General features: G+C 41.0%; 1 protein-coding gene across 4 annotated transcripts; it reads left to right on the forward strand.

Moving 5' to 3' along the window:
• The first annotated feature begins 5,881 nt into the window (after positions 1–5,881).
• LOC146375905 (rabphilin-3A-like) lies at positions 5,882–24,703 on the forward strand. Of its 4 annotated transcripts, none has more exons than XM_084946173.1 (19): positions 5,882–6,156; positions 16,226–16,315; positions 16,435–16,446; positions 16,608–16,733; positions 16,842–16,971; positions 17,104–17,187; positions 17,279–17,447; positions 17,617–17,661; positions 18,442–18,621; positions 18,711–18,893; positions 20,285–20,364; positions 20,508–20,582; positions 20,817–20,926; positions 21,068–21,194; positions 21,285–21,341; positions 21,449–21,603; positions 21,683–21,764; positions 22,320–22,416; positions 22,510–24,703. In XM_084946173.1, the coding sequence occupies exons 2-19, from the start codon at positions 16,242–16,244 to the stop codon at positions 22,638–22,640; spliced, it is 1,917 nt and encodes a 638-aa protein (XP_084802299.1). In that variant the 5' UTR covers positions 5,882–6,156; positions 16,226–16,241; the 3' UTR covers positions 22,641–24,703. The 4 variants fall into 4 exon arrangements, with proteins under 4 accessions (XP_084802299.1, XP_084802301.1, XP_084802302.1 ...); XM_084946174.1 differs by lacking the exon at positions 5,882–6,156 and adding an exon at positions 6,851–6,988; XM_084946175.1 differs by lacking the exon at positions 16,435–16,446.
• Positions 24,704–24,876: the final 173 nt, after the last annotated feature.

Below are 24,876 nucleotides of genomic sequence, written 5' to 3' on the forward strand. Positions count from 1 at the left end.
CTAGTTCATGCCAGTGATTGTAGAAAACACCACAATTGAGCCTAAACACTTCCACTTCACTAATGCACCGACAAATCCAGGTCGACACTATCTGTTTGCAGTCTACGGTAATAATAAATAAAAGTTAAATGCAAAACCTAAAATAGCATAACGGGCAATACGGGTTTCACGCATGCGTAGATGTTGCTCGGTACGAAAAACTACTTAAACAGCTAAGAGAAACACTCATGTCTCATACCGAGTCTCAGCGTCGTTTAAATTATACTTATTAAGCGCAGACATCCACAGAATAACATCGGAAACGTTTCCCGTTCAAGTATGCTTTTTAATACGATGGAGGAAGCGCAGAGAAGGTACTATTTTAGTCCTCCTGTACTCTTTTTGCGAGTAGGTGTGACAACCAATGTTTTCTACAGTCATTGGCAATAACACGTATTTTTATTTTTTGGGGGAGGAGGGGGTGACAGAGATTGAAACTTTACTGATAAATTCTCCAAGTAAAAAAAATACCAGCGTCCACAAATGTCACATGACAACCTTTAGGGCATTAGAGTTCACGTCACGCCGCAATGCATTATGGGAGCGCAGCACCATTTTAGCAGGCCACGAATCAAAACAAACACGCTGTGTTGGAAGGAAGATTGCTACAAACCATACTTAAAAGCAGCTCAAAAGAAAAAGGACGGTGCAGAGACAGATTGCGTCCGGATGCAAAGATTCGGTACTTGCAAAAATAGCGTGCATTGGAAATGTGGACCCGTATGAAATACGGCCTTGGAGTAGAAACCCTGAAGACCTACCGCTATTGTGGAGTCAGTGCATTGATGTGACATTGTCCTGAAAGATTTAGTCATTCCATATGGTTAAAGAAATTGCACTAATTAATTCATATTCATTATAAATAATCCTAATAATACACCTTGCATCCGTGTTTATGTCACGTGTAACTAAAAATATATTCTATTTTGGTTTTATACATTGATTAATGACCTGCAGAATCTCCTTATCATATTAAGTGATTCATAATAGTCACTTAAAGTCGAACTTGATGCTTTCTCCATCTTTAAAGTGATTACATCCTCACATTACATACTTTAGGTTCATTTTTTGCTGGCAGATTTAAAAAAACAAAACCCAAAAAACAGGCAGATTTAGAATAAAACATGCAGCGTTCTACAGATGGATACATAAAAAGAAAAAAAAATTACATGTATGTGCCAACTTTCTAAACACTTTATTTGTTACATTTGTGATAAATGGATTTGAAACTAGATAAAACACATTTGGGTCGGCCTTGGCTCATTAAAGTTCTTGTCTTTAAATGAACTTTGTCTGTGTGTGTTTCATGTACTGCACTCTTAAAGACTAAATGAACCAGCATTGCAGCCATGGGTCATTGTGAGCATCACAGGGAAGGTTGAAGCCGCTCGCTGCACCTGTATGGCCAGAGTCGCGGATACCTGCACCCATGTCGCTGCTCTTCTGTTTAAAGTAGAAGCAACAGTGCGGATCCGTGGTACAATGACTGTTACAGATGAACCTGCGTACTGGGTTTTGCTGGGTAATATGACCAAGATACAGTCAGTTGTTGGCTATAAGATAGACTTCTCCTCTTCAGCTGCCCAAAAAAAGGCTCTCAATCAAAACATAAACAGACCATCTGTAGTGACAAGTAAATGAAGCCATCCTCAGAAAAGAAATTCCACCTGCAACTGTAGAGGAGTTGTCTCAACTGATGGGAAAATATTTCTCCAAGCATAGTTCTGTTCTGAATAACCCATAATGTTGTATTTAGGGGTATACATTTGTGCCTGAAGTGCATTGCCATGTAAATAATTTGCATTTACTGAATATGTACTTACTAAGTAACACTGTTCAAAAGTTGAATAAAGAAACAAACAAATGTTTGCCTTTTTTTAAAAAGAAAATTAAAATCACTTTGTAGAATATCACATCAGTTACAATGTAGAATCAATGTTATGTATAGTTTACAAATGACAAAATGTTTACATAAAATCACGACAGCATTTAAATAATATCACCCACTACTAGCATTCTGTAATTTACTGTATCTTTTGAAAACTTAACACTATATATACATCACAAGAGCATTTTTCCCTGGTTTCAATACCACACTGGGGCACATGTTCACCAAAACTCAGCAAACCTTCACCATCTTATCCAGAAGGGTCACCACTTCACCCTCACGTGGAAGAAGCAATCTGATTGGCATGGTGGTATGTTTCAAGCAGGTCCCTTGTGTAGCGTTGGAACCCAGTCAGGATAATGCATAGGTGTCAAACTCTGGCCCGCGGGCCAAATTTGGCCCGAAGCCTAATTACATTTGGCCCGCGAAGCCATACCAAATTACTATTAGAGCTGGCCTACTGGTATTATACAGCTAATATATATATTGTTTAGTATTAAGCTTTGCTTGTTCCATATTCGGTTTTTTAAGCAAAACTTGTTTGAGTCCATAAGAGAAGATTCATTCTCATATCTGGAGGAAGATTTTGTTTTTCCAATAAATATTAATGTTAGCCCGCGACTTTGTTCCAGATTTGAATTTTGGCCCACTGTGTATTTGACTTTGACACCCCTGGGATAGTGATTTATCCATTTCATAGGCTGGTTTGCCTGCAATAATGAAAAAAAATTAGCAACTCTATAAATAGAAGGTAGTTCTACAAAATCACTCATTAGGATGTTTGTTCTAATTTGCTATGACCTCAGAGCGCATTGAAAATAAAACTAATAGGCTATAAAGAATAATATGAACTTATCTGAATGAAAATATCTGGAGCACACCAACAGATATCTGGGGAAGGTAGAGAACTGGATAACTGCTCTCACAGCTGCTATCCAGGCTAGATCAGAATCAGAAAAGGTTTTATTGCCAAATGTTGAGCAGGTTTACAACATTAGGAAATTGCTGCGGTACTTAGTGCAAAAACATACTGTCAGACAACGCTTAAATAGAATAGAATAGAATAGCATAGAATAGAATAATCCTTTAATTGTCCCACAAGGGGAAATTTGGTTGTAACAGCAGCCAGAAAGACACATATACAACAAACAGTACACAGGACACAGAACAGAAACATACACAATTTTTCTTACATTAAGGACAATGGTTACTATAAATAGAGTACTGTACAGCTATTAAATTAAATATATATATATATATATATATATATATATATATATATATATATATATATATGTGTGTGTGTGTGTGTGTGTGTGTATAAACTTTGTATTTCAGTTTGTGATGATTCTGTTCTCTTTGTGATTACAGGAGCTGTCCTCACATACCCAGGATCTGAAGCAGACAGATCATCCAACATCTCCACATGTTAACTGCAAAATTAACTGATGAAAACAGTACAAAGGTTAAAGTACCACATGTGCTGTCAGTGAAAGCTGCAGCTCTTTTATTGATAAAGTTAAAGACAAAAAGTCAAAAGGATTAATCACCCCTGTAACTGTGTCACTATATATCAGCATTAACAGGACCTCAGTTTGGTGTTTCAGAGAGCTGCTCATCTCAGACCTGCACAGCTTCCGTTTTAAACACTTGATGTACTCAGCTGCATGACGAGCACATTTGATTTTCTCTGACACAATTAAATAAAGCCTGATGAAGGTCAAAGGTCGTCACTTGTGATCAAACTTGTGATCTGGAATTTTTCACAGTTTTTTGCAGATAGTGTGTTATTTACTATAAAGTAATTCAGAGTTATTCATACCAGAGTAACCAGAGAGGATCATATATTTTTAAATATATAACTTTCTACAGGACTAAATATAATATCTTTATGTAAAAGTCCAGAGCCTCTGGGGAGTAACCGAGTATTTATAACATTACACAAACCAAAGGTCTCCATCACAGTGTTCATGAAATGCTGGGTGTATCCATCTTCTGGGGCGGGCCTACGGAGGAGTGCTGAAGATTTCCCTGTGAGTGAGCTGCTTGTGAAGATCATGAGTCCTGCTCGATCGATGCGATGAGCGTCAGTCTTCCTGGTGTTTCTCAAATGAAGCCTCTCTCAGTGGGTCAACAGAACTTCTGGCACAGGACAGCTGTGATGAAAGAAAGGGAAGAAGTTTCTCCAAACCTCTGGAGCCCAGAAACCCAGCTTAGGCCTCATGGTCTCCCTCACTAGTTTCTCCCCAGGGTGAATGTAGCTGTTGATATAATATGGACTCTATTATTGTAAATGGTAAATGGCCTGTATTTGTATAGCGCTTTACTAGTCCCTAAGGACCCCAAAACGCTTTACACATCCAGCCATCCACCCTTTCACACACACATTCACACACTGGTGATGGCAAGCTACATTGTAGCCACAGCCACCCTGGGGCGCACTGACAGAGGCGAGGCTGCCGGACACTGGCGCCACCGGGCCCTCTAACCACCACCAGTAGGCAACGGGTGAAGGGTCTTGCCCAAGGACACAACGACCGAGACTGTCCAAGCCGGGGCTCGAACCGGCAACCTTCCGATTACAAAGCGAACTCCCAACTCTTGAGCCACGATCGCCCCAATTATTAAATTATTATTAAATTAAAGAACAAATTAAACTACACTACTAAAACCTGCTGCTGCTGTTTTTAAAGTTTCCATGTTACCAAGCTGTAGACGGCTCTGAAGATTTAAACAGTTTTAGATCCATTACACTCAGTCTTAAATGTTAAAATATCAAAGGACAGCATTACATTTTTGATATTAACAGTAACTCTGGGCCTCTGTGGAGTGTGCAGCTGATCTTATCGCTTTCTAAAAATGGATAACAAAACGTATGGAGTGCTGAATCCTTCAATAATACAGACTATTCGAGTATGCTAGCGGCTAATCTAGCAAACGAATTAACAACAGGGTGATTTTAGATGTTGTAGAATTTAAGATGTTAAGCTGTGTGTCTTTTTCATAACAGTGACATGGTTGTATTTACCTTAATCGAACGAGTAGTCAGTCGCGGTAAACCCATCAGCAAATAAACTGGAGCAGACGGGCTACGTAAAAAGTTTAGGGGGCGTGGTTGAGGTCAGGTCCAGCGGGTGTGTGGGCGGGAGCGTGACACAGTCGCTCCACCTCAAGTCACTACTGCGCAGACTCTGGCTCCAAAAATGCAAGATGGCAGCCTCCACATGCGGGATATTTTGGCTTCATTTTTGCACAATGGGAGGAGGCGCTGTCGCGTCGTCCATGTTTTCTACAGTCATTGGCGGCAACTCCACACTGTAACAACCATAAAGTGCAGGCCATAACCACTGTGACTACGGTTATTTATGACCGTGGCGATTGTTGATTTCATTCACGTTACAAATAACTTATTAGAATAATATAATAATAATAAAAGAATCATTTTAGGTTAATTCAAAACCTTCAACTAAAGAAATGCATTCATCCTTTACCTCGCGCAATTATTATTCGATCCATTAGATGGCGCAGTATCTTCACAGTAGGATTCACTCGCCGGCAAACTCCGGTAATTGAGTCACTGATGTTGGAACTTTACTGTTTTTTTTTTCTTGAAAATGACATAGTTAAAACTATCCTTTAAAAAGGACTAGAAGAAGGAGAAAAAGAAGAAGATGCGCCAGGGGAAATAAAAGTTTCTGCTAATTTTATCTTACAGAAAATATAAAGATTCTTGTAGGCACATACATATGAAGAATAAAAACAAACCCCATGGTTGATTAATATATTTTTAAAAAAGTGACTCAAATAAAAAACGGCTTAAAAGAACAACCTTTAAAGCTATAATCCACGTTTACGCGCCATAAAGACAGACTGCTGGATGACGAGACAAATTTAGACAATGTGTTATGGAGACAATTGGATCAGGTGATGACTGCCTACTTGAGCATCAGTGTTATCACTTCATATCCAGGGGTTTCCTGCCCAGGGTACCAAGGGCTTTCCATCCTCCGCACAGGATAGAAGACCAGTTCCCACGCACTGGGGTGATCCACTGTGCATTTCAGCAACAGATTACTCTTCCAGGCAAAATAAATAAATAAAACCACAGGCTTTTGTGACGGGCACCATGCGCAATGACTAACTCCGTGGTCGGATCCGAGCGCTGCACAGAAATTTAGTCCGCATCATTCCCTGACAGCTCCCTGAGAGGGACAGGGCTGGATTCACAGGTAGGCTGTGCGATCTCCTTCGAATGATTTTCAAACATTACATCCTCACCCGAAACATTTCTGTGAGATTATTGCGTTTGGACAGCCCATTGTAATTTCTCTTTAGCCTGTGCAAGTTGAATGGATGCAGCATTTCATTCAGAAGACACGGGGAATAGAAATCGCTTACTAGGGAGCTCGTTTTATTGCCTGTTTTTATTAATTTGCTGGAACACATATCATGGGTTTTTATGAGCCTGTTATTTACTGAGTCGTTTGAATGAAGGGGAGGATTGTGAGGGAGTGTGCAGTGCACTCAGTATGCGTGCTGATAATTAACCTATAGCTTTCAATTATAACAATGAACATTTCAGTGAATCCTTTGTGTTTTGGGGGGTACATCATTCTGAAGACGTGAGCCTGCTGCAGAATTTTATTTATTTATTTTATTTTATTTTATTTTTTGCTGTCATTCATGCAGAGCTGGTGTTGAACTGATTTACTACTGCCTACTTTGGTGTTATGATTATGGACTAAGTTTATTCATGAATGGCTACACTCTAGGTGTACCTCAGTAGGTTCAGCCCCCATCTCCCTTTATAAAAAAGATTTAATAAAACAAGACTAGAGCCCGGCTCCTCCAGCAAATGAAGTGCTTTGTTGTTGTAGATCTGATGTAAGAAAACAGACCTGGTAAGTCATGTGGGAGACTGTGTGGTTGCAGTCCCTGGGCGTTGCTGCAGGATTTTCAAGGAGCGCATGCTGGAGGCTTGCAGACTATAGAGGAAAAACATCAAGCTGATCACTGATGTGGGGAGGGCTGCTTCTCAACTCCAGCTGTGACACAGAGCAGGTGATTCAGTTGACTACTTATTGTGATGTTATCTTTTACTGCACCCTAGGGCTCTTATTATTATTAAACCTGGAATGCCCAAGCAGTGTGTGTGTGTGTGTGTGTGTGTGTGTGTGTGTGTGTGTGTGTGTGTGCGCGCGCGCTGTAATGGGTTGGACTAGTTCATTCTTATTCTGACATTAATATGGAAAGAGGACAGAGAAAGGAAGCTGGGCTCTGCCTTCCAGTTCCACCATCTCCCAACTCCTCCTACAGACCTGAAGCATGTGGATTAAATGGGGGAGGGGAGAAAAGACTGAATGAATGGTCTGAGCGATATCTGCAGTTGCATCCTTGCACATAAGCAGCCCCAGTAGTGATTGAACGACACCTTTATCCTGATGTCCCCTGTCTTTGTATTTTTCTCCCTGCCTGCTAGCCTATTGTTGTGGAAGGAATGAAATTAAGAAAAGATATCGGAGGAGATCAGTTGTTTTCACATCTGGTCACATAAAACAAGAGTAAAAGAGTAAGAATGATGGGTATTTATAGAAAAGTGTGTGTGTGTGGGGGGGGGGGGGGGGGGGGGTGAAAGATGGAGGAATGAAGTGCTTTGCATGCTGTATGCATTATTTAACACACAAGCATACAAGGCAGCCATACCCTTATTCTTTAACCACGTTTCTTTACAACATTTGTAACAATGACCTGGTTTGCATGGGTCTGAAAATTTGGCACAGGTGTGGTCTACTATGCAGACACACTGCACACACACACACACACACACACACACACACACACACACACACACACACACACACACACACACACACACACACACACACACACGTGGAGTTTAATCACTCTCATTCTCATCTTCTGATCTTGCTGTTACCATGGCCACAGTTGGTAAAGGTGCATGACTCCATGTTTTTCTGTGCTCGTCACCATCTATGCATGCAGCTTCGGGCCTAAATCACACAATTTTTAACTGTAAATCTACGCAGATTTTGTGTTCTGTGTTTAAATTCTGTTAGAGGAGATTTTATTCTGCCATTTGCGTCCGAGCTCCAGAGGGGAGTGGCTTCATCTTCTTATTCTCATCAGCGGTGGATAAGCATTGATTCACTTACTTATCCGAATGTGGTGATTCGAGCTAAATGGTGCTCACACCTAAATGGTGTGGCATATTGGAGAAAGCAGAAGTAATGAATGTGGCCTTTTAACAAAGTTCCCCCAGCAGAGTGAGGAGTTAAACATCCAAAATAGAATTAACACTAGCTTATCTCGAAACCCCTTTTCCACCTTTCCACTACCCTTTCTAATCCCTGACCCTTATTTTACACTCATTCTAATCAGCGCTTTACATATGTTGCAGCTGCAATGATGGTCTTCAGAGTGACGCCTGCAGGAAGCCTCCCGACAGAGGTTTTTCTCTCAAAAGTTGCAAAGAAGCTTGCTGTTAGTGTTGCAGCTTCCAGGCCAGAACAGTTTGCCAACACAGATTTGTTAAAAACACCCAGGGGCATTGTACCTGCTAGTTTGGTAGTGGGACAAGAGGGAGAGTCAGATATCCCACAGCTGAACCAGATCTTTACAGGGGAGAGAGTAATGGCAGTAAGACTAAGAGAGACCTGACGTGTTTTCTTTCATCTTATGAACCATGTAGTTTTGTCTCATAAGACTACAAACAGACATTTAATACCCCTATCTGTTACCTCTGACATAAGATTTGAAGAAACCGAGGGAACATAACCGGCCGGTGCATCAGCAGCCAGTCCCACCTCTTGCTTCTGGGGCATACAAGGATGAATCACCATCAGCCAAGCAAATCTGAAACTCACTGCAGGCTCTTGCTAGAGTGCCGGTAATTGAGTGTTCCCTCGTCCTGTAGCTGTTGACTGACTTAGCTTTAAAAGGAGGCTCGGATAAAAGCATTCTCTGCTATATTAGGAGACTTGTGATGTAACAGAGTTGGTGATAACTGTGATATTTAAAATATGAAATATTTAAAGAATATTAATAATGCACACAAAAAATAGTGCAGCACCAGTAACTATCACGTTGACACTTAAGCATAGTGGGTGGCAGTATTGCACTTTAACTGATGGCAGATGTTATGCCATGTGGAGTTTTGTTGTTGATTAAGCAACTGTTCTTTTTCGCTGTGTTTTTTATGGTTAAGGTTTCAGATTTTCTCTTCAGCTCCCTTTGATTCTAAAAGTTGAATCTGATTTATATGTAAATCAATATGCTGGTCAGATGGCGTTTTCAGCTAAATCTGAGGATTGCTAGGATCTGTTGGTTGTCGACTGCAAATTCAGCCTTGTTGTGATTTCTGAATAAAAGAAAAAAAATCTGCACCAGCCAGATTTAGGTTGACTGGATGGAGCCAACAATTATAGCAGGGTATCAGCATGATAGCTTGTTTGGTCACTGGATGGTTTTTCCTGTTTGTTCTCCAACGATGCGGGACCTGGATCCATGCCTGCCGAGAGGATGTAGTTGTGTGTATTTAAAACGGTACAACGCTCTCACATTTGAGAGGTGAAGAGTCCTCGCAGATGGTTCTGCAGATGGTCCCTGTCAGCGCCATTGTCTGAGTGAAAGCACGGATAATTTGTCAATGCGACAGACCTAAAAGACTAACATCCACACTGTTGCCCTAAACAGAGTTTCTCAATCTGTTCCACCCGATGCGATCTGTTCCTCCCCAAATCCTTGTTTGATAGTGGTCAGTGCATAAAGCGTACACTACTGCCTTAAGGAGAGGGTTTACACAGAGTGAATGGCAACGGGGGTGGGAGCTGTAAATAATTAAGAAATGCTGAGTGATGTGTTCCTCTTGCAGCAGAACATTTCACGGTGCAGTGCTTTATAGTGTTGCCCAGGTCCAACTTTCAGTGTGTTGCTATGCTGCCATCTCACAGTCCTCTATGGAGGATGGAGTTGTGTCATGCTACTGGGAGTGGGTGGCTACCTTTTGGTGGCTCCTACCCTCTCCCCACTCACTCTGAGACATTGTGAGAATTTGACATCAAGATCTGTTAAGCTACTTAGTTTATAAATCCAAATGATCATAAATGTAATTTTGCGATTTAGATTTAATTTATTTAAATTTGGCGTCGCTGTTTATTTAATGTCAAGTCATGGTATGTTTCCTTTGATAAAATCTGAAAAACCAGATGTTTTAATTGCGTTAAGAACTGCCAAATATACATTACAGATGAATGGGATGCTTGCTTTGAAGTAAAAGAGTATACACTTACACAATGCAATCATGCAATACCGTGCAATCAAAATAATGTGTCAGCTTTGCAATCCATCGAACAGATGTTGGGAAATTTCACGTGATAAGTCAGCTCCTTAAACTGCAGATAAAAATGAGTTGGTTATCATATTACTGGACCCATCCTGTTGAAATCAGGAGCTTTTGTTTATCCCCACACATTTAATAGTTGTTGAGAACAAATATGGGCTAAAGTGGTTATCCTGTCTTCCAAACTACAACATGCAGAGATGTGATTTTATGATGCGAATGACTGGAGCACATTTGACTCTTCCTTTTTACTTTGTGGTTGCAGGCGTTCCTGTTTCAGGGTTTTTTTTCTTTTTTTACTGCTAAAGGTGGCAAGTCAATTACCATTCATGACCCTTACTGCACAGTGTACTCCAATCTTGTGTTTATAGCCTAATCAAAAATATAACACAGAACATTTTACAGCCTATAAAAAAAAGACCTTCAGTTTCTACCTCACACGTCACCGCTGACTGCGAAGGAGCAGCTGGTTGTACTTTTCTGATCACATGTAGCTTACAAGTGAGTCAAAATGCTGTTGAGTAATTCGTGTTTTGAAGAGAACTTTAGTGGTCTATAGACAGCTCACATATAGGCTTGCGTTTACAGACCATCCATCATTTTCCAAAAGTAGATCGTTTTCAACATTAAATTATTTTCTCCATCATTCGAATCTCTTACTCAAATTTATCGAGTAGTGGTTAATTCTCAGGATGTGATAGTAGTTCATCCATATGCCGGCAATGCTGCTCGCTTGCGCCTTCCGTCTGCCCAGAATGTTTTACTTTTCTGGATTTAATTAGCATTTGGCAAAAAAGTCAGTGTGTGAGGAAGTGAATTAAAAAAGAAGGCATGATGTTCCAGATCACCACAGGACTTGAGCTAAAACTTTAGGCCAACCAAGACTCTCCTGTTTGTGTTCTCTTTCATAATACATAACACAATCTGACTTACTGCCAGACCAGATGGTAGAGGAGGAAAAATCAGGATGAAGTAAAATATGTTTCGTCACTTCTTAAACTCTCCTTTAAGTCCTTCTTTTTTCTTTATGATTTTATCTTAAAACTTGAAAGTGATTTGTTGTATTTTGCATTGCACCATTTTTTTTTAGCGATGACATTGCCGTTCACCTTTCACAATAATCAAGTGTTTCTTTGTTTGCTGGTTTTGCGTGTTGAGTATGTTAGATTGTTAAGAGAACTTCCGTTATGCATTCAAAAGTTTTTGAACACATGAAATATAAATCAAAGGGAAACCAATTGTGTAAATCTGCATTGATCTCTGATTCTCATTAACCCATTTTACAAATATCCTTTGTGGAGGATGGCGAGGGAATTGTTGCCCTGGAATTCAAGTGTAGTACCTTGTAGCGTTTCAGTGTCATTATATTTAATGCATTTATAAGTAGGACATGTAGCAGGGTGTCAGGCGATTGATAAAGCCCTTGGTTACGCTGCAGACAGTTGTCCTCTATCAAATTCGGAATAATATAATACGTTTAGCATTTGGCAGTAATTTTGATTATTTAGTTTGTCTGCTTCATCAAAATAGATTTGCGAACCGTTCATGTTTCTTTCATAAATAATGATCAATGGCAATTTAAAAATTGCAGTATTGTTAGAGCACAAAATGCTTGTATATTATTCGAGTAAATCCTTGCTTTTGTTTGCAGATTTCAGTACAGGAGGTAGCTTTGCTCTATCCTTACATCCCACTTACAGTGGCCCATGGTGAATCATTCCAAAGAAGCCCCACTGATTTGTTGTCACTGCCTGCTTTCCTCAGCTCTCTACTGAAAACTCAAGACATTACTGTAACAAGGTGCTTTTTCCCAGTCTGTTTGTTTTCAAGTCATATATTATGCAGTAATGAGTCATACTCCTACTATTGAAAGATATACAACAACATTAATCTGTGAAAGTGCCTGACTGGACTCGAAATGGGTTACTCTTGCTGATGATTTTCTTGAACTGGAGAATGGATAGCTGTGTTTGCTAAAAGCTTATGCAAAACGTCCAGGCTGTGCTCAGGGAGTTGTGTGTACGTAGACCCCTGAAGATGCACAGATGTAGATTTGTATTGACTAGTCTCTCAGGCCCTGAGGAGGAGACACAGGTTTCTAAATCGGTCCTCTCCACCCCCATATGAAATTCTCTCTATAGAGAGATCCCGCTGCGTCCATGACTTATGGTGATCAGTCTTGAGTCGATGCTCTCCCTCTGGTCTTTCCTGCTGTCATCTCACACATGATCTGTTACTAGCTACTCCTGGCGGTATGGTGTGGCCATTTGCACAGTTCCCATTGTAAAGGTTTCATAACATTTACAGAAGAATAAACAACAAATTAATAAATAACAGAGAATATGTGCTTCTCCTCAGAGAGGAATCCACCACCTGACTGAGTCATTTTTACCAGTTAAGCTGAGAAGTATAGAGGATGGAGTCTGAGGGTTAAAATGATGTCAGAAACAAGGCCCAGTATGACATTTTGGGCAAGACAGTTCATTATAATTGGTCTTGGATACAATTTTCAAAGTTACAGTACATTTAAAACCTTTTGAGAGAATTTAAACTACAACCAATGAAACCAGCACTACTTTCAAAAAACTAAAGCATAACATCCTATAGTGACAGCTCTTTATGTGTATGTGATCCTTCAGACTATCTCCTGAATATTAATTGGTTTGTCACTTCAGCAAAGAACCCACTACTGTGATGCAGTAATATCTATCCTGAGCAGAGAGCTCGGGCTAGTCTGAGTCAGTCGTTACTTTGCCCAAGTCTGAACGTAGCCTCCCATCTGTCTCTCTCCATCCACCTCTGCAGGACAATAATGTTAGACAAAAGTGCCGTAATTTATTTTGGCAAGTGAAGGAGGGCCGCACTTCAGAGCGTCAGTGCATAAAATACACGGTGTGGTCAGAGTTATGTCTGATCTGTCAGTCTGCTGCTGAAAAAGTGGAAAAAGACCAGGCTCCCTGAGGACTGTGCTGCTAGTGTTGGCTAGATGCAGGCGCTGCATCAGAAGGAAAAGCCCACACCCAGAGTGCCTATTGATAGCACAGCGAATTTCATGAATCCTGCAGGCAGACGTACAACAGATTAGACCTCAAAAGGTATGGAGCCCGATGTTACGGAGTATAATATGAGCAGCTGAATGAGTGGTGCACCCCTCCCTTTTGCTACTGCTTTTACTCTCTCCAAGTTTCTACAATGCTGGATTTTCCTGCTTTGAAATGCTGAAGACAAGTACCACAGTGACTTCTCATTTTTCCTTTTTTGTCATTAACATTGTGCATTTTTGGCTAAATCCCGCCTCCAACATATTAAACCTCATTATCCAAAGAGCGGCAATGATGCATAAAGTATAGATAAAAACAGAATGCAACAATTTACAAATCATTTAATAGGCTTTATTTAAGTTTTTATACTTAAAAGACAACATACCAAAGCTTCAAAGTGACAAAAATGATGATTTTTGTAATAATATATGGACATTTTGATTTTGATATACCAGCAAAACACTGCAAAAAAAGATTTGCACTGCAAAAAAAGAGAGGCAACATCAACACTGTTTTGCATCACCTCATGCTTTAAAACACTCAACAACTTGGGAACCATGATGAATGATCGTTGTAATTTTAAGAGCAGAGTACTTTTCAGGTCTTCCCTGATATAGATCTTAGGTGCTTGAAAGTTTTACATCTCATAAAGCACCAACTGTTTTCAATGGGCAGGACTGCAGGCAGGCCAGTGTAGCACTTACACTCTTATTAAGATGACATGTTGTTTGAAAGCATGCACACTGTGGTTTGGTATTCTCTTGCTTAAATGAGCAAGCTTTTCTCTGACTACTCCCAGACGGGCTAATTACCCATGCTGTGCCCACCAATTCGCCCCTTTCCCATCACAGATGTAGCCCCTACAAATGGTCTCCACATCTTTCATTCTGAAACATTTGACCTGCTCGCTCTTTCTTAAACAATAATGCTTCTTATTTTACCTAATTAGCTGCCAGATTTCCACCAGGTGGTTTTATGTTATACACCACCTCAGTTTTGAAAAATTAAATGAAAATGTATTTAAATAGCCCAAAAGCTTCAAGGCTTTACATTGTAAATACAAAACCCTAAAATAATACAGGCAAAAAACCCTCAATAATCAAACGACTCCCTATGAGCAAAACGAAAAACGTCCTTTTACCGGAAGAAACCTCTGGCAGAACCAGGCTCAGAGATGGGTAGCCATCTGCTTGACCAGTTAGGGGTGAAGCAAGACAAGACAAAAGACACACAGTTACTGGTATCTGAAGCACAAGAAAGGTTCTTAGTTTGTCTGGTTGCTTCAGTTTCGAACCTGCCAGTCTTCTCTGAATGCAGGTACTTTCCCTCATGACATACACTGTGGATCCAATTGCTCCATGTACTGTCTGGCAGAGGATTGATACAGCCCTCTGTCAGTCGCAGGAGTGCCCACAGACACACACACACACTCAGAAAGCAGTCTTACTCGTAGGCAATTGCCTCAGTGATTTCTGTCGATGGTGTCGTATTATCTTTACCATATCAGTCTGAGATTAAATTACATTGCTAGTGTATCATATGGATGGATGAAACACGCACTCTTTCTCACTGTCATTATTAGTACTCACTCTGTTCTCTGTCAATTTTTTTTGTTTTGTTTTGTTATGGGGTTTATTTTGCATCATGTACATCAGTGACAGCAAAAGCTGACATTTACTTTAAATACTCTGATGACACAGCCATCCTTAGCATCCTCCTCGGCAACAGTGACTCTCTCCTTGTCTATAACCAGTCCAGTTCAGATTCTTCATGGAGCGTCAATAAGTTCCAAGTGAAGTCTTATAAATAGTCTTATAAACATTAGTCTCCCCTGCCCCCATAGCACCCACCTCCATACCCAGCTTCACCAACATCCCTGGGGCCAAACGAGTTGATAACTTGATGGTATTTAAAAAAAAAGGCGTTAACACACTATGACCAATCAGAAATGCTGTAAAAAGACTCTTAGTCATAGCTGTGGTGTCATTGCATAATTGAGCGACTCCTGCTGCACGTAACCATCTGTTTCTTTGATTTGTGCAGATTCACAAACAGGAAGCGATTCTTATGGCTTCACTAACAGCTGCTCAAATAACTGACCTTGCCACCCCCAATTTGCGCAGCTTTATCTCCACAGGCCTGACAGTGAAGGCGCATCTAAATTCAAACAATCTAGACCGCTCACTTCACTTCATATTGCATCATTTCACTCTGCACCATCATGCACAAGAAGGCTCGTTTTGTCATGAGCGTCATTCCCATTGTTATATGCCCAGTAAGCGTCTCTCCCCCTACAGGAAACGCTTATGTCGCTGTAGCTCTGTCGTGTATTTTACAGATCAGTTTGTGGTGTTTCTGAAATGTTTTCTTGCTTCCATTCACTGCTTGAATATTTTCCTGGAACTATATATTGAAACAGGCTTGGCAAGAGGACACGATACTGATTAGGCGGTAAATCTGGCAATGCAAGCCCCTTTGAAAGTTGGTGTATTTCTCATGCTTATGCAAATTCATTGGAAGCAAAGTGGATGAAGAAGCTAAAAGTTACTTTTCTGGGAATGATATTTGATTTTTGTAGATTCTACTTTTTTTTTGGCTTCTGATGGACATTTTAATTAACCCTGCGCTGTGACATTAAAAGGAAGTGTAGCTGGTGACTTTTCAATTTGATGTTGGCTCTGTCCTGGCTCACACATTTGTAGGAAATGACTTTTTTGATGAGAGAGCAATCCGGTGGCAATTAAGTTGGTGCTGCATAAGCACGAGATAAGGGTTCAGGAAAGGTAAAAGTGTGGCTCTGAGATATAGCTAGAGAGTTTTTATGACATCAGTTAAAGCTTGTTTGACTACCTCATGCTGAATTTATCCATGCCTTCTGTCTCTCTGTCTATCCCACAGACTGCAACAGAGCAGCATGACAGACACAGTGATGAGCAGCAGCTCGGATCGCTGGGTGTCCAATGACAGGCAGAGGAACATGCACGCTAGGTAAGCCTGATGCTCAGAACAATTTTTCTTCTAGTAAACCTTTCATATGGCCACATCAACACCTAACTGTGCCTTCCTCTTTTCACCTGCATCTGTCTGATATGTGATTTGTGACATAGTGATAAAGAACAGTAAGTAGATAAACTCCTGTCTTATTGCATTAGGCAGCAATGTGCTGATGCAGTAAATGCATGCTCATTCATTCATTGCTCAATGCCTGCATGTAAATGTGTGATTGGTATAGTTAAATCATATAGTGCACCTTCAACTGCAGAGTATGCTTGGCTTACAGGGGCAACTGGACCATGCAGCCAGGCCCCGGTCCCGGTCCAGACCTCACCGATGAAGAGAAGGAGATTATAAACAGTGTGATCGCCCGTGCTGAGAAAATGGAGGCCATGGAGCAGGAGAGAATTGGGTAAGACCTGCAGTAGTTTCTCTTCTGAGACTGATTGCACACATATATTTTGACTTGGGATAATAATTGTTGACATTTTAAGTGAGATTTCGCTCTGTGCTGCTGCAGGCGTTTGATAAACCGCCTGGACGACATGAAAAAGACTGTGTGTGGGGATGGAGTGTCCCGCTGTTTGCTGTGTGGAGAGCAGCTGGGCTCACCTGGGGTCAGCTCAGTGGTGTGCGAGGACTGCAAAAAGGTTGGTAATAAGTCAGCTCTTCTGCTGCGATTCACGCTAAAGGTTAAGAAAATCCAATAGGTCAGCCGTATATTTGTAATAACATTGAAAATGGCAAGCAGCTGGTAATCTTTATTCTAATCTGTTGTGTAGAACATGTGTACCAAGTGTGGCACACAGTGTGGCAGTCGGCCACGCGCTGTGTGGCTGTGCAAGATCTGCAGAGAGCAGCGAGAGGTGAGCGCTTTAAACTGAGAGATAAAATTACAATTAAAACAATAATCCATTGAAAAAGACGATAAAACATATGCTATTCCTCTTTTCTCAGGTGTGGAAGAGATCTGGTGCCTGGTTTTTCAAAGGTTTCCCGAAGCATTTCCTGCCATCACCGATGCCATTATCTAAATCAAAAGAGACAGGTGCCCAAGAGGCAGCAGAGCCCCAGAAGCCAAAAGCCTCTGGGCCCAGGGAGACAGTAACCCAACAACAAGCACCAGGTAGACACAGCTTGCTTCAACTTTAGTCTATCTATCTATCTATCTATCTATCTATCTATCTATCTATCTATCTATCTATCTATCTATCTATCTATCTATCTATCTATCTATCTATCTATCTATCTATCTATCTATCTATCTATAACAGTTGGTCTGTGTTATGTCTTAGGTCAGAATCAAAATGAGGCTCTTGCCTCTGAACAACAGGTTTCAGGCAAGTTCAATATCTATAAACCTTTTAAGATAGATCTGCTATATGAATGCGTTTTCCTCTCGCTTCCTGGCATCTGACAGTGTTCTGTTAAGTATTCTGTTTTTATGATGTGCTAGTGGTTCATTTCCTCCCCTTCGTCACCACCCTGGCTATTTTATGGTGGCCAGGTGTGAAGCTACCAAAGCAGGCTAACTAGCTTCCGCTCAGAAAGTGAAAAGTTGCACTTTTTGGAAAATTAATATTTCTAATTTTCAGTGTGACTTTTTCAAACACCACCTCTTCAGTCTCTTTAGATCAGCCTTTCTGATAATGCAGCCCCACCTCTCATTGCTCTTTTCCCTGCCATCAAACCTTTTATCTCCTACCCAAATTTGGCTGTGCCGCCCACTGTCGCAGAGGAGGGGGGCATGAAGAGCTCAATTAAGCTGTCGGAAGTCGCATGCTGTGGCGTGGAATGAGCCTCCAGGTGGTGCTGGCATGATGGGTCGCACAGCATCATTTCACACTTTCAGCGTGATTACCTGTGCAGTGTGAGTTCCCCGTACAAGAGAGGCAGTCTGCATAGCTGCTGCATGTATGGTTGCTGGCTGCCACAGCTTGTTGTAGCGTATGTAGGTCAATGCCTGTGCTACGAAAAAGCTACAACATCAAAAGTATCTGGAGAGACCGCGGAGTATTACAGAATCCACTGCAGTAGCAGCCTGAAGTGGTCTTATTATGCACTTTTTCCCTATGCGCAGTATGTAAGTTCTGAATAATGTGATTCATGCTTATTTTTAGGGCCCGAGCCACAGGGCCGTCCTGGTTACCCACCTGTGGCCCCTAAACCAGTTATGCGCATGGCCTCAGGCGGGGCTGGCCCAGAAGAGGCCGGGCAGGGCAGCCCAGTGGTGATGAAGAAGATGGTGCCTGTCCAGAGCACCAGACCACAGCCTTGTGCATCCACCAACCTGACGCAGGGTGAGAAACAGCTCTTTGTGTTTAGAGAGAGAGAGAAATCCTCAGTAGTGTCATTTCTTGCTGTCTGAGACAACTGAATGTGGTTGTAGGTTCAATGGTCGGAGATGGAGGTGCTTACTCTTCTGGTGCAGTTCCTCCGGAGCAGAGAGCGCCTCCTGCAGTGAGAGAGGACAGGAGGCAGCCGACTGCCTACGGTGCCCCTCCTGCCCGACAGCAACCTCCCCCAGCTGACGAGGAGGAGGAAGTCAATGACTATGACTCGGATGAAGCCAGTGAGTACACCATCTGCTCACCCTTCTCATGGAGTGACATGACTGATGTGTATTGTTTTAAATTCCCTTTCTGTACAGTTTGATTTGTCTCCACTGATTTCAAGCAAATAACAAAAGATAAGGGTTTGGTTTTGGGGTTTTCTTCAAATCAGGAATAACTTATTTCTGTAAGGCGTACAGTATTGGGTGTTGATTCCCTTAATTTGGCAAAATCTGTTTCCCTCGGGCATACTGAATCACATCTTTGGCTTCATTTCTGCAATTTAGTTCGCTCCTACTAAAATAATTCATGTGCACTTCATTTAATAAATTGCCCAATAGTCCAAGCAAACGGTAAATATCATTCTGGCAGTGTCTGTCGAGCTGAGTTAAAAATGACGAATAAACACCATATGTGACCAGAATATAAAAAAATCGGAGGAAGTAAAGCAGAGAAACATGTAGAGCTACATCAGTAGCGATGCATCTAGTCACTGTTTTCATATATCCCATTTTAATGATGAGGATGATAACCCGCCAGTCATGATTTTGGCCTCCGGCGTCAAACAACCCTCATTCTGTCTCTGGGGAATTGGGTTTTAATTTATTTTATTGAGGTCCAGGACAATTAAGCTGTGGAAAAAAAATTTAAGATACAGGAGGCGGAACATGTTATAGATCCCTTGTGTGGGATTTAGTCCCCAGTGTAAGCAGGGAACATGTCAGAAATAGCAATGATTTTATGTGTCTGTTCTCTATGGGGATGTGATGTAGCCCAGTTGGATACGACTTCTTTACTTAACAAGTAACAACAATTTCAGCATATCTTAACTTAATATCTGCATGTTTTGATTTTTAGTGATTTGTTACCAGTAAAAATAATATGCATATTTAATCTTTTAATAAATTATAATCCAGTAGTGCTTATTTTCATCTATAAAAGTGACACAATCATATAGGAATATTGGCCTTGGTCCAGACTAAAATACCATACTAGCACCATTTAAGGACTGAAAATTACATCCAGACATTCATATGCTTTTGCTTATGCTTGGCAATAAAACTCATGCAAAGAAAGTCTGAGTGGGCAGCGTGCTGGTCTTTATTTTTTCCCTCCCTTATCCTTTGAGACTTGATTTCTTTTATATTATATTTCCCTGTTTTTAATAAGATTGTCCTGCTGTTTACATAAGGTAAATAGAAGCCTGAGAATGTTTCATGATGAAGGTCAAGTCCTTTTGTCCATCCTTTCAGTCCATTCTGGGCTGGTTTCCAATTCTCACTTTAATTTACAAGATGAGCGTTGTTTAATTACAAGACAATCTTTCTATATTTACACTCTTAATTGTTCAAGAGCAGACTTGCTGTCTCCCTGTACCTTCGTGTAATGATTGGTCCGGGATCTCTTTCAGCCACTCTGGGCTCTCTAGAGTTCAGTCTTCACTATGAACAGGAAAGCAACAGCCTCCACTGTACCATCCTCAAAGCAAAGGTACCACTATTCAGCTCATTCTCCCACACAAAGAGGCAATTTCAATCAAGTGGGTCATGTTAAAAAGGCCCTGAATGGCACTATAGCTTAATTGCTGTCTGCCGTTTGTGGTGTGGTGAACACCCTGCCCTGTTTCTCCTCAGGGACTGAAACCCATGGACTCAAATGGACTGGCAGATCCTTATGTCAAGCTTCATCTGCTGCCAGGGGCTAGTAAGGTAAAATACGTACTTTCCTACATTAAACTTTCACTTATTTTAAAATATCTAAAACCTTAATATCCTGCTATGCAATAAAGGAAGGATGGCAATTTCAGACGTTTGATTTGATGAGAAACCTTTCTCTTAGCTCAAGCCTGACATCTTGTGGTTTAGTCTTACAAGTATGACTTGGAGGTTTAACTGTATCTAGAAAATTATATTTCCTTTCCTGATCCACCTTGAATCCAACAGTCGAACAAGCTGCGCACAAAGACACTGAGAAACACCCGCAACCCTGTGTGGAATGAGGCGCTCACCTACCATGGCCTGACAGATGAGGACATGCAGCGTAAGACCCTCAGGTGAACACTAAACTTCAGACTGTTTCACTTAAAGCTTTACTTTGCATCAACAGCCATGTGGTCACATGTCAAACTGAATCTGTCCTTGCATTTAAAGACATAACGGTCTGTATAATTAAGAGTTACTTAAAATTTTCTCAGGGTCTCTGTCTGTGACGAAGACAAGTTTGGGCATAATGAGTTTATCGGGGAAACCCGAGTGGCACTGAAGAAACTGAAGATGAATCAGAAGAAAAACTTCAACGTGTGTCTAGAGAGAGTTGTGCCTGTGAGTGAAACTCACACATAGTCAAAGAGGCCTTTGTTCCATTTGTCACAGACTCTTTTTGACCTGCTCTAATCTCGCTCCCCCTCGCAGACAAAGAAAACCGCAACAGCCGGCACAGCCAGAGGGATCGCTCTCTACGAGGATGAGGCAATGCTATTTCCACACATGTCTAAACATGACGGATTCCCCCACAAGTTTATGCAAATTTTTATCATGAATCCTACTGAACTATTTACCTCCTCTCTCTGTCATAGCCGGGGAAAGACGGCACAGAGGTAGAAGAGCGTGGTCGGATTCTGATATCCCTGATGTACAGCACCCAGCAGAACCGCCTCATTATAGGCGTTGTGCGCTGCGTCCATCTGGCGGCCATGGATGCTAATGGTTATTCGGACCCATATGTCAAAATGTAGGTAGAGCAAACAATAAGTACACTTCACTGCTAATGCATGCCGCTAGATTCAATTTTGCACATGTGCAATTTACAGATGTCTGAAGCCTGACATGGGGAAGAAGGGAAAGTGCAAAACACAAATCAAGAAGAGGACTCTGAACCCAGAATTTAACGAGGTTTGTAAGAGAGCTCAAAGGGAAACGCTGCAGTTAATAAAAATGAGCTCCTCCACAAGTTACATTACTATGGTCTTACTCTGAGCAACCATAGACTGCATATAAAAGATTGATGTAGACACTATGACTTCACTCGTTGGTTTGTGAAGTCGGATAGAACTAAATCCAGGTTTGTTTCTGAGCATCACATGCTACCAGGCATACATCTGGCTCAGAAACCAAGGACAATGCTCATTTGAACTATAGCGACATGTCAATCTCAAAGTTACTACGTCCTCCATCATATCCTGCTTTATGCCTCATTTAATCATTGTACTCTAATTACGACCATAATTTACCTGAAGTTGGTAATAGGTACAAAGTAGGGTCATTTTCTCAGCTTTTCTTCTTTTTACACCACCTTCTAACTGTGGAAAGCCTGCTGGCCATTAGAAAGACTCCAGGCTCAAAGCTCTTTTGCACTGGCAAACCTGGAGGCTACATCCATCTTTTATATCAGGTCTATCAGAAATGAAAAAGGCTAAAGGCTGTCTCATTGTCCCTATCAAACTTCAGGAATTCAGTTTCGACATCAAACACAGTGAACTGGCCAAGAAGACGCTAGATATATCAGTGTGGGATTACGATATTGGGAAGTCCAATGACTACATAGGTAAACATTTGATCTGTTTTGATGCAATAAACGTGATATTCTCACAGGTTCTCCACCTGCCTTTCACACCTCCTCCCACTTCTCTTCTCACAGGTGGATGTCAATTGGGTATCACTGCCAAGGGAGAGAGGCTGAAGCACTGGTATGAGTGTTTGAAGAACAAAGACAAGAAGATTGAGCGCTGGCACACCTTGTTAAATGAGAATCACGTTGCTAGTGATTAACCACTTGCCCCATCGCACCATACAGCATGTGCTCATACTATCCTTCCTAGCTGGCTTGCATTTATCTCCTGATCAACTTTTTTTTAACCATGTTCTTGTTTATTACTTAATCTTCTGTATTCACTGCTCCCGTTTGCCCTCTTCCCTGAGTTAGTATACTGTTCTGTCCCGTTTCCTTATAAACGATTCCTCTGCCTACACTGATACTTAATCTGCCTCTGGTACAAATCATGGCGCAAATGAATTAGAAATTTTTGTTAATGTAGCTGAGACATCTGTCAGCAAGGCCATCACGCCTGTCAGCGATGTTACACGTTGTGCCGAACTTGACACGTTCTTTGCAAAGGAAAATGATGTTTGACTTGCACAGAACAAGAAAAGCAATATGCTACTGCATCTGTCAAAACCTTTGCTCAAGCTTAAAAAAAGGCTCGACGGAGCTCACGCTTAAAATTTATTAGACTGTAAAGGTATTATCTTTGTTTTCTCACGTGATGACATCACGCTATAGTGTAACACTTGACCTGTATAAGCATGTCACGCCACACACAACACTACATGCAGCTGCACCTTCAGATACTTCAACTTTCTCAGCATATTGTATATTACCATGAAGAAATGTTTACATAATGATACATTGCTCAGGTTAGTATAGACATCTGATTACAACAGATGATTCATAAGTCAGTGGACCATGAGCTAGATCAATCTTCAATCAGTTGCTGTTAATTTGTGATTTAAAATTAGAGCACTTAGTTTAAACCAGGAGGTTTTTTTCTGTATGGTAATTTAAACTGTGAACTCTGAGTTTGTGGAAAGTATTAACTATGTGTTTAGAGAAACTGAAAAATGAACCGTGATGTTTACTTTCCAGTTGATTTCTTTGTCGCGGTGAGAACTGGCAGGAAACAAACAAACAAAAAAAAAAGAACTTCATCCTGCTACCTCTACTCCTCTGAAGCTAGCGGTTCACCCTGACACCTCAGAGGTTTTCTACTGCAGTGTTTACATGGAATGCACAGAGTCAGGTTTCTTACAGCTTTCCCTAACAAATTTGGCTGCTCCGCTTAACAAGCAGAGAAGGCTGGACAGGTTATGTCATTAGTATGTGCAGCTTTACCTGCATGCACTGTGCTTGTGACTCTTGTGTGCCTGGGGCAGTCATGGCCCGCTTTTACCCCGATGTACCCTTTGCACAAAACAGCCTCCCCCACCCTCCTCGGTCTGCCACACCCCAATCATTCAAGGCTTTAGTGTGCGTTTGTTCACTGATTACAAAAAACCAAGGAAAGCACACCTTACAAAGTGGATCGACCTCAATTTATACAGCTGTCTGCAAGTTATTCCAATGTCATAACAAAGACGAAAACAAAAAGATTCTATGCATGAAATGTCTTGTTGTTCAAGATACAGATACATATATATATATATATATATACTTTGTAAGAAATCAATGCTATTGTAATTCCATCAATGTTTACACTTCTCCCCCACAACATTCCTGTTAATACTTTATATACAACAGGGCATATTCTGCATGACTATAACGACTATGGTGTAATCTGAATAAGCTGGTTTGTTAGCATCCACAGGATAGACTAATAATCAGCTGAGCACATCATAATATGACCATGTCCAACTCTATCGGTAGCAGACTATGACATTAATCTTATACTTTGAACGAGAGGTCCTGTACATAAAATCTTTCCAGCGTCTTGTTTTCTCTGTAAAACCACTCTGCCCCCTCGTGGCAGTTATTCAGACACCCTCCAGTCCTGCATTTGTGCTATTTCAGCCACAGTGATCGTCAAATGATGATCGGCATTTTGCTGTTTCAAAAAGCAAAACGAGCAGAAAACAAAAGCAGGCTTTCTCCTGAGCTACACCCACACCTGTCTTCTTCTTGTTTCAGCCAGTTCAGTGGAATGTTTCTTCTTTAATCTCTGTATTTGTACATAGATAGTGCATGCAATGGAAAGATGTATGTTTGCAAATAACTTTGCATGTAAAGATTTTGCAGAGAGTTTACACAGATCAATAAAGTCTAAGGAAAAAAACAACAAGCTTTTTGATGTGGAAAAGCCTTTCTGATATTAGGAGGAAAGATGCTCTCATCATATGGTGGTAATAAATGGAACAAACGTGAAATTTGAAAGGATAAAAACTGAGGTGGACGATTGGACAGTTTATAACCACTTCAACTGTGCTTTATTGATGGAAAAGTATTGTTGGAGAT

This window comes from Perissodus microlepis, chromosome 12 (genome assembly GCF_051167445.1).
Source record: "Perissodus microlepis isolate ML-2025 ecotype Zambia chromosome 12, ASM5116744v1, whole genome shotgun sequence".
NCBI classification, from domain to species: domain Eukaryota; kingdom Metazoa; phylum Chordata; class Actinopteri; order Cichliformes; family Cichlidae; genus Perissodus; species Perissodus microlepis.

Bases quoted from the DNA above. Each gene is read 5' to 3' on its own strand.
- LOC146375905 (XM_084946173.1), top strand. From the start codon at position 16,242: ATGACAGACACAGTGATGAGCAGCAGCTCGGATCGCTGGGTGTCCAAT. The intron at 17,188-17,278 runs GTGAGCGCTTTA...CTCTTTTCTCAG, and splicing joins TCTGCAGAGAGCAGCGAGAG to GTGTGGAAGAGATCTGGTGC. The intron at 21,195-21,284 runs GTGAGTGAAACT...TCCCCCTCGCAG, and splicing joins GTCTAGAGAGAGTTGTGCCT to ACAAAGAAAACCGCAACAGC.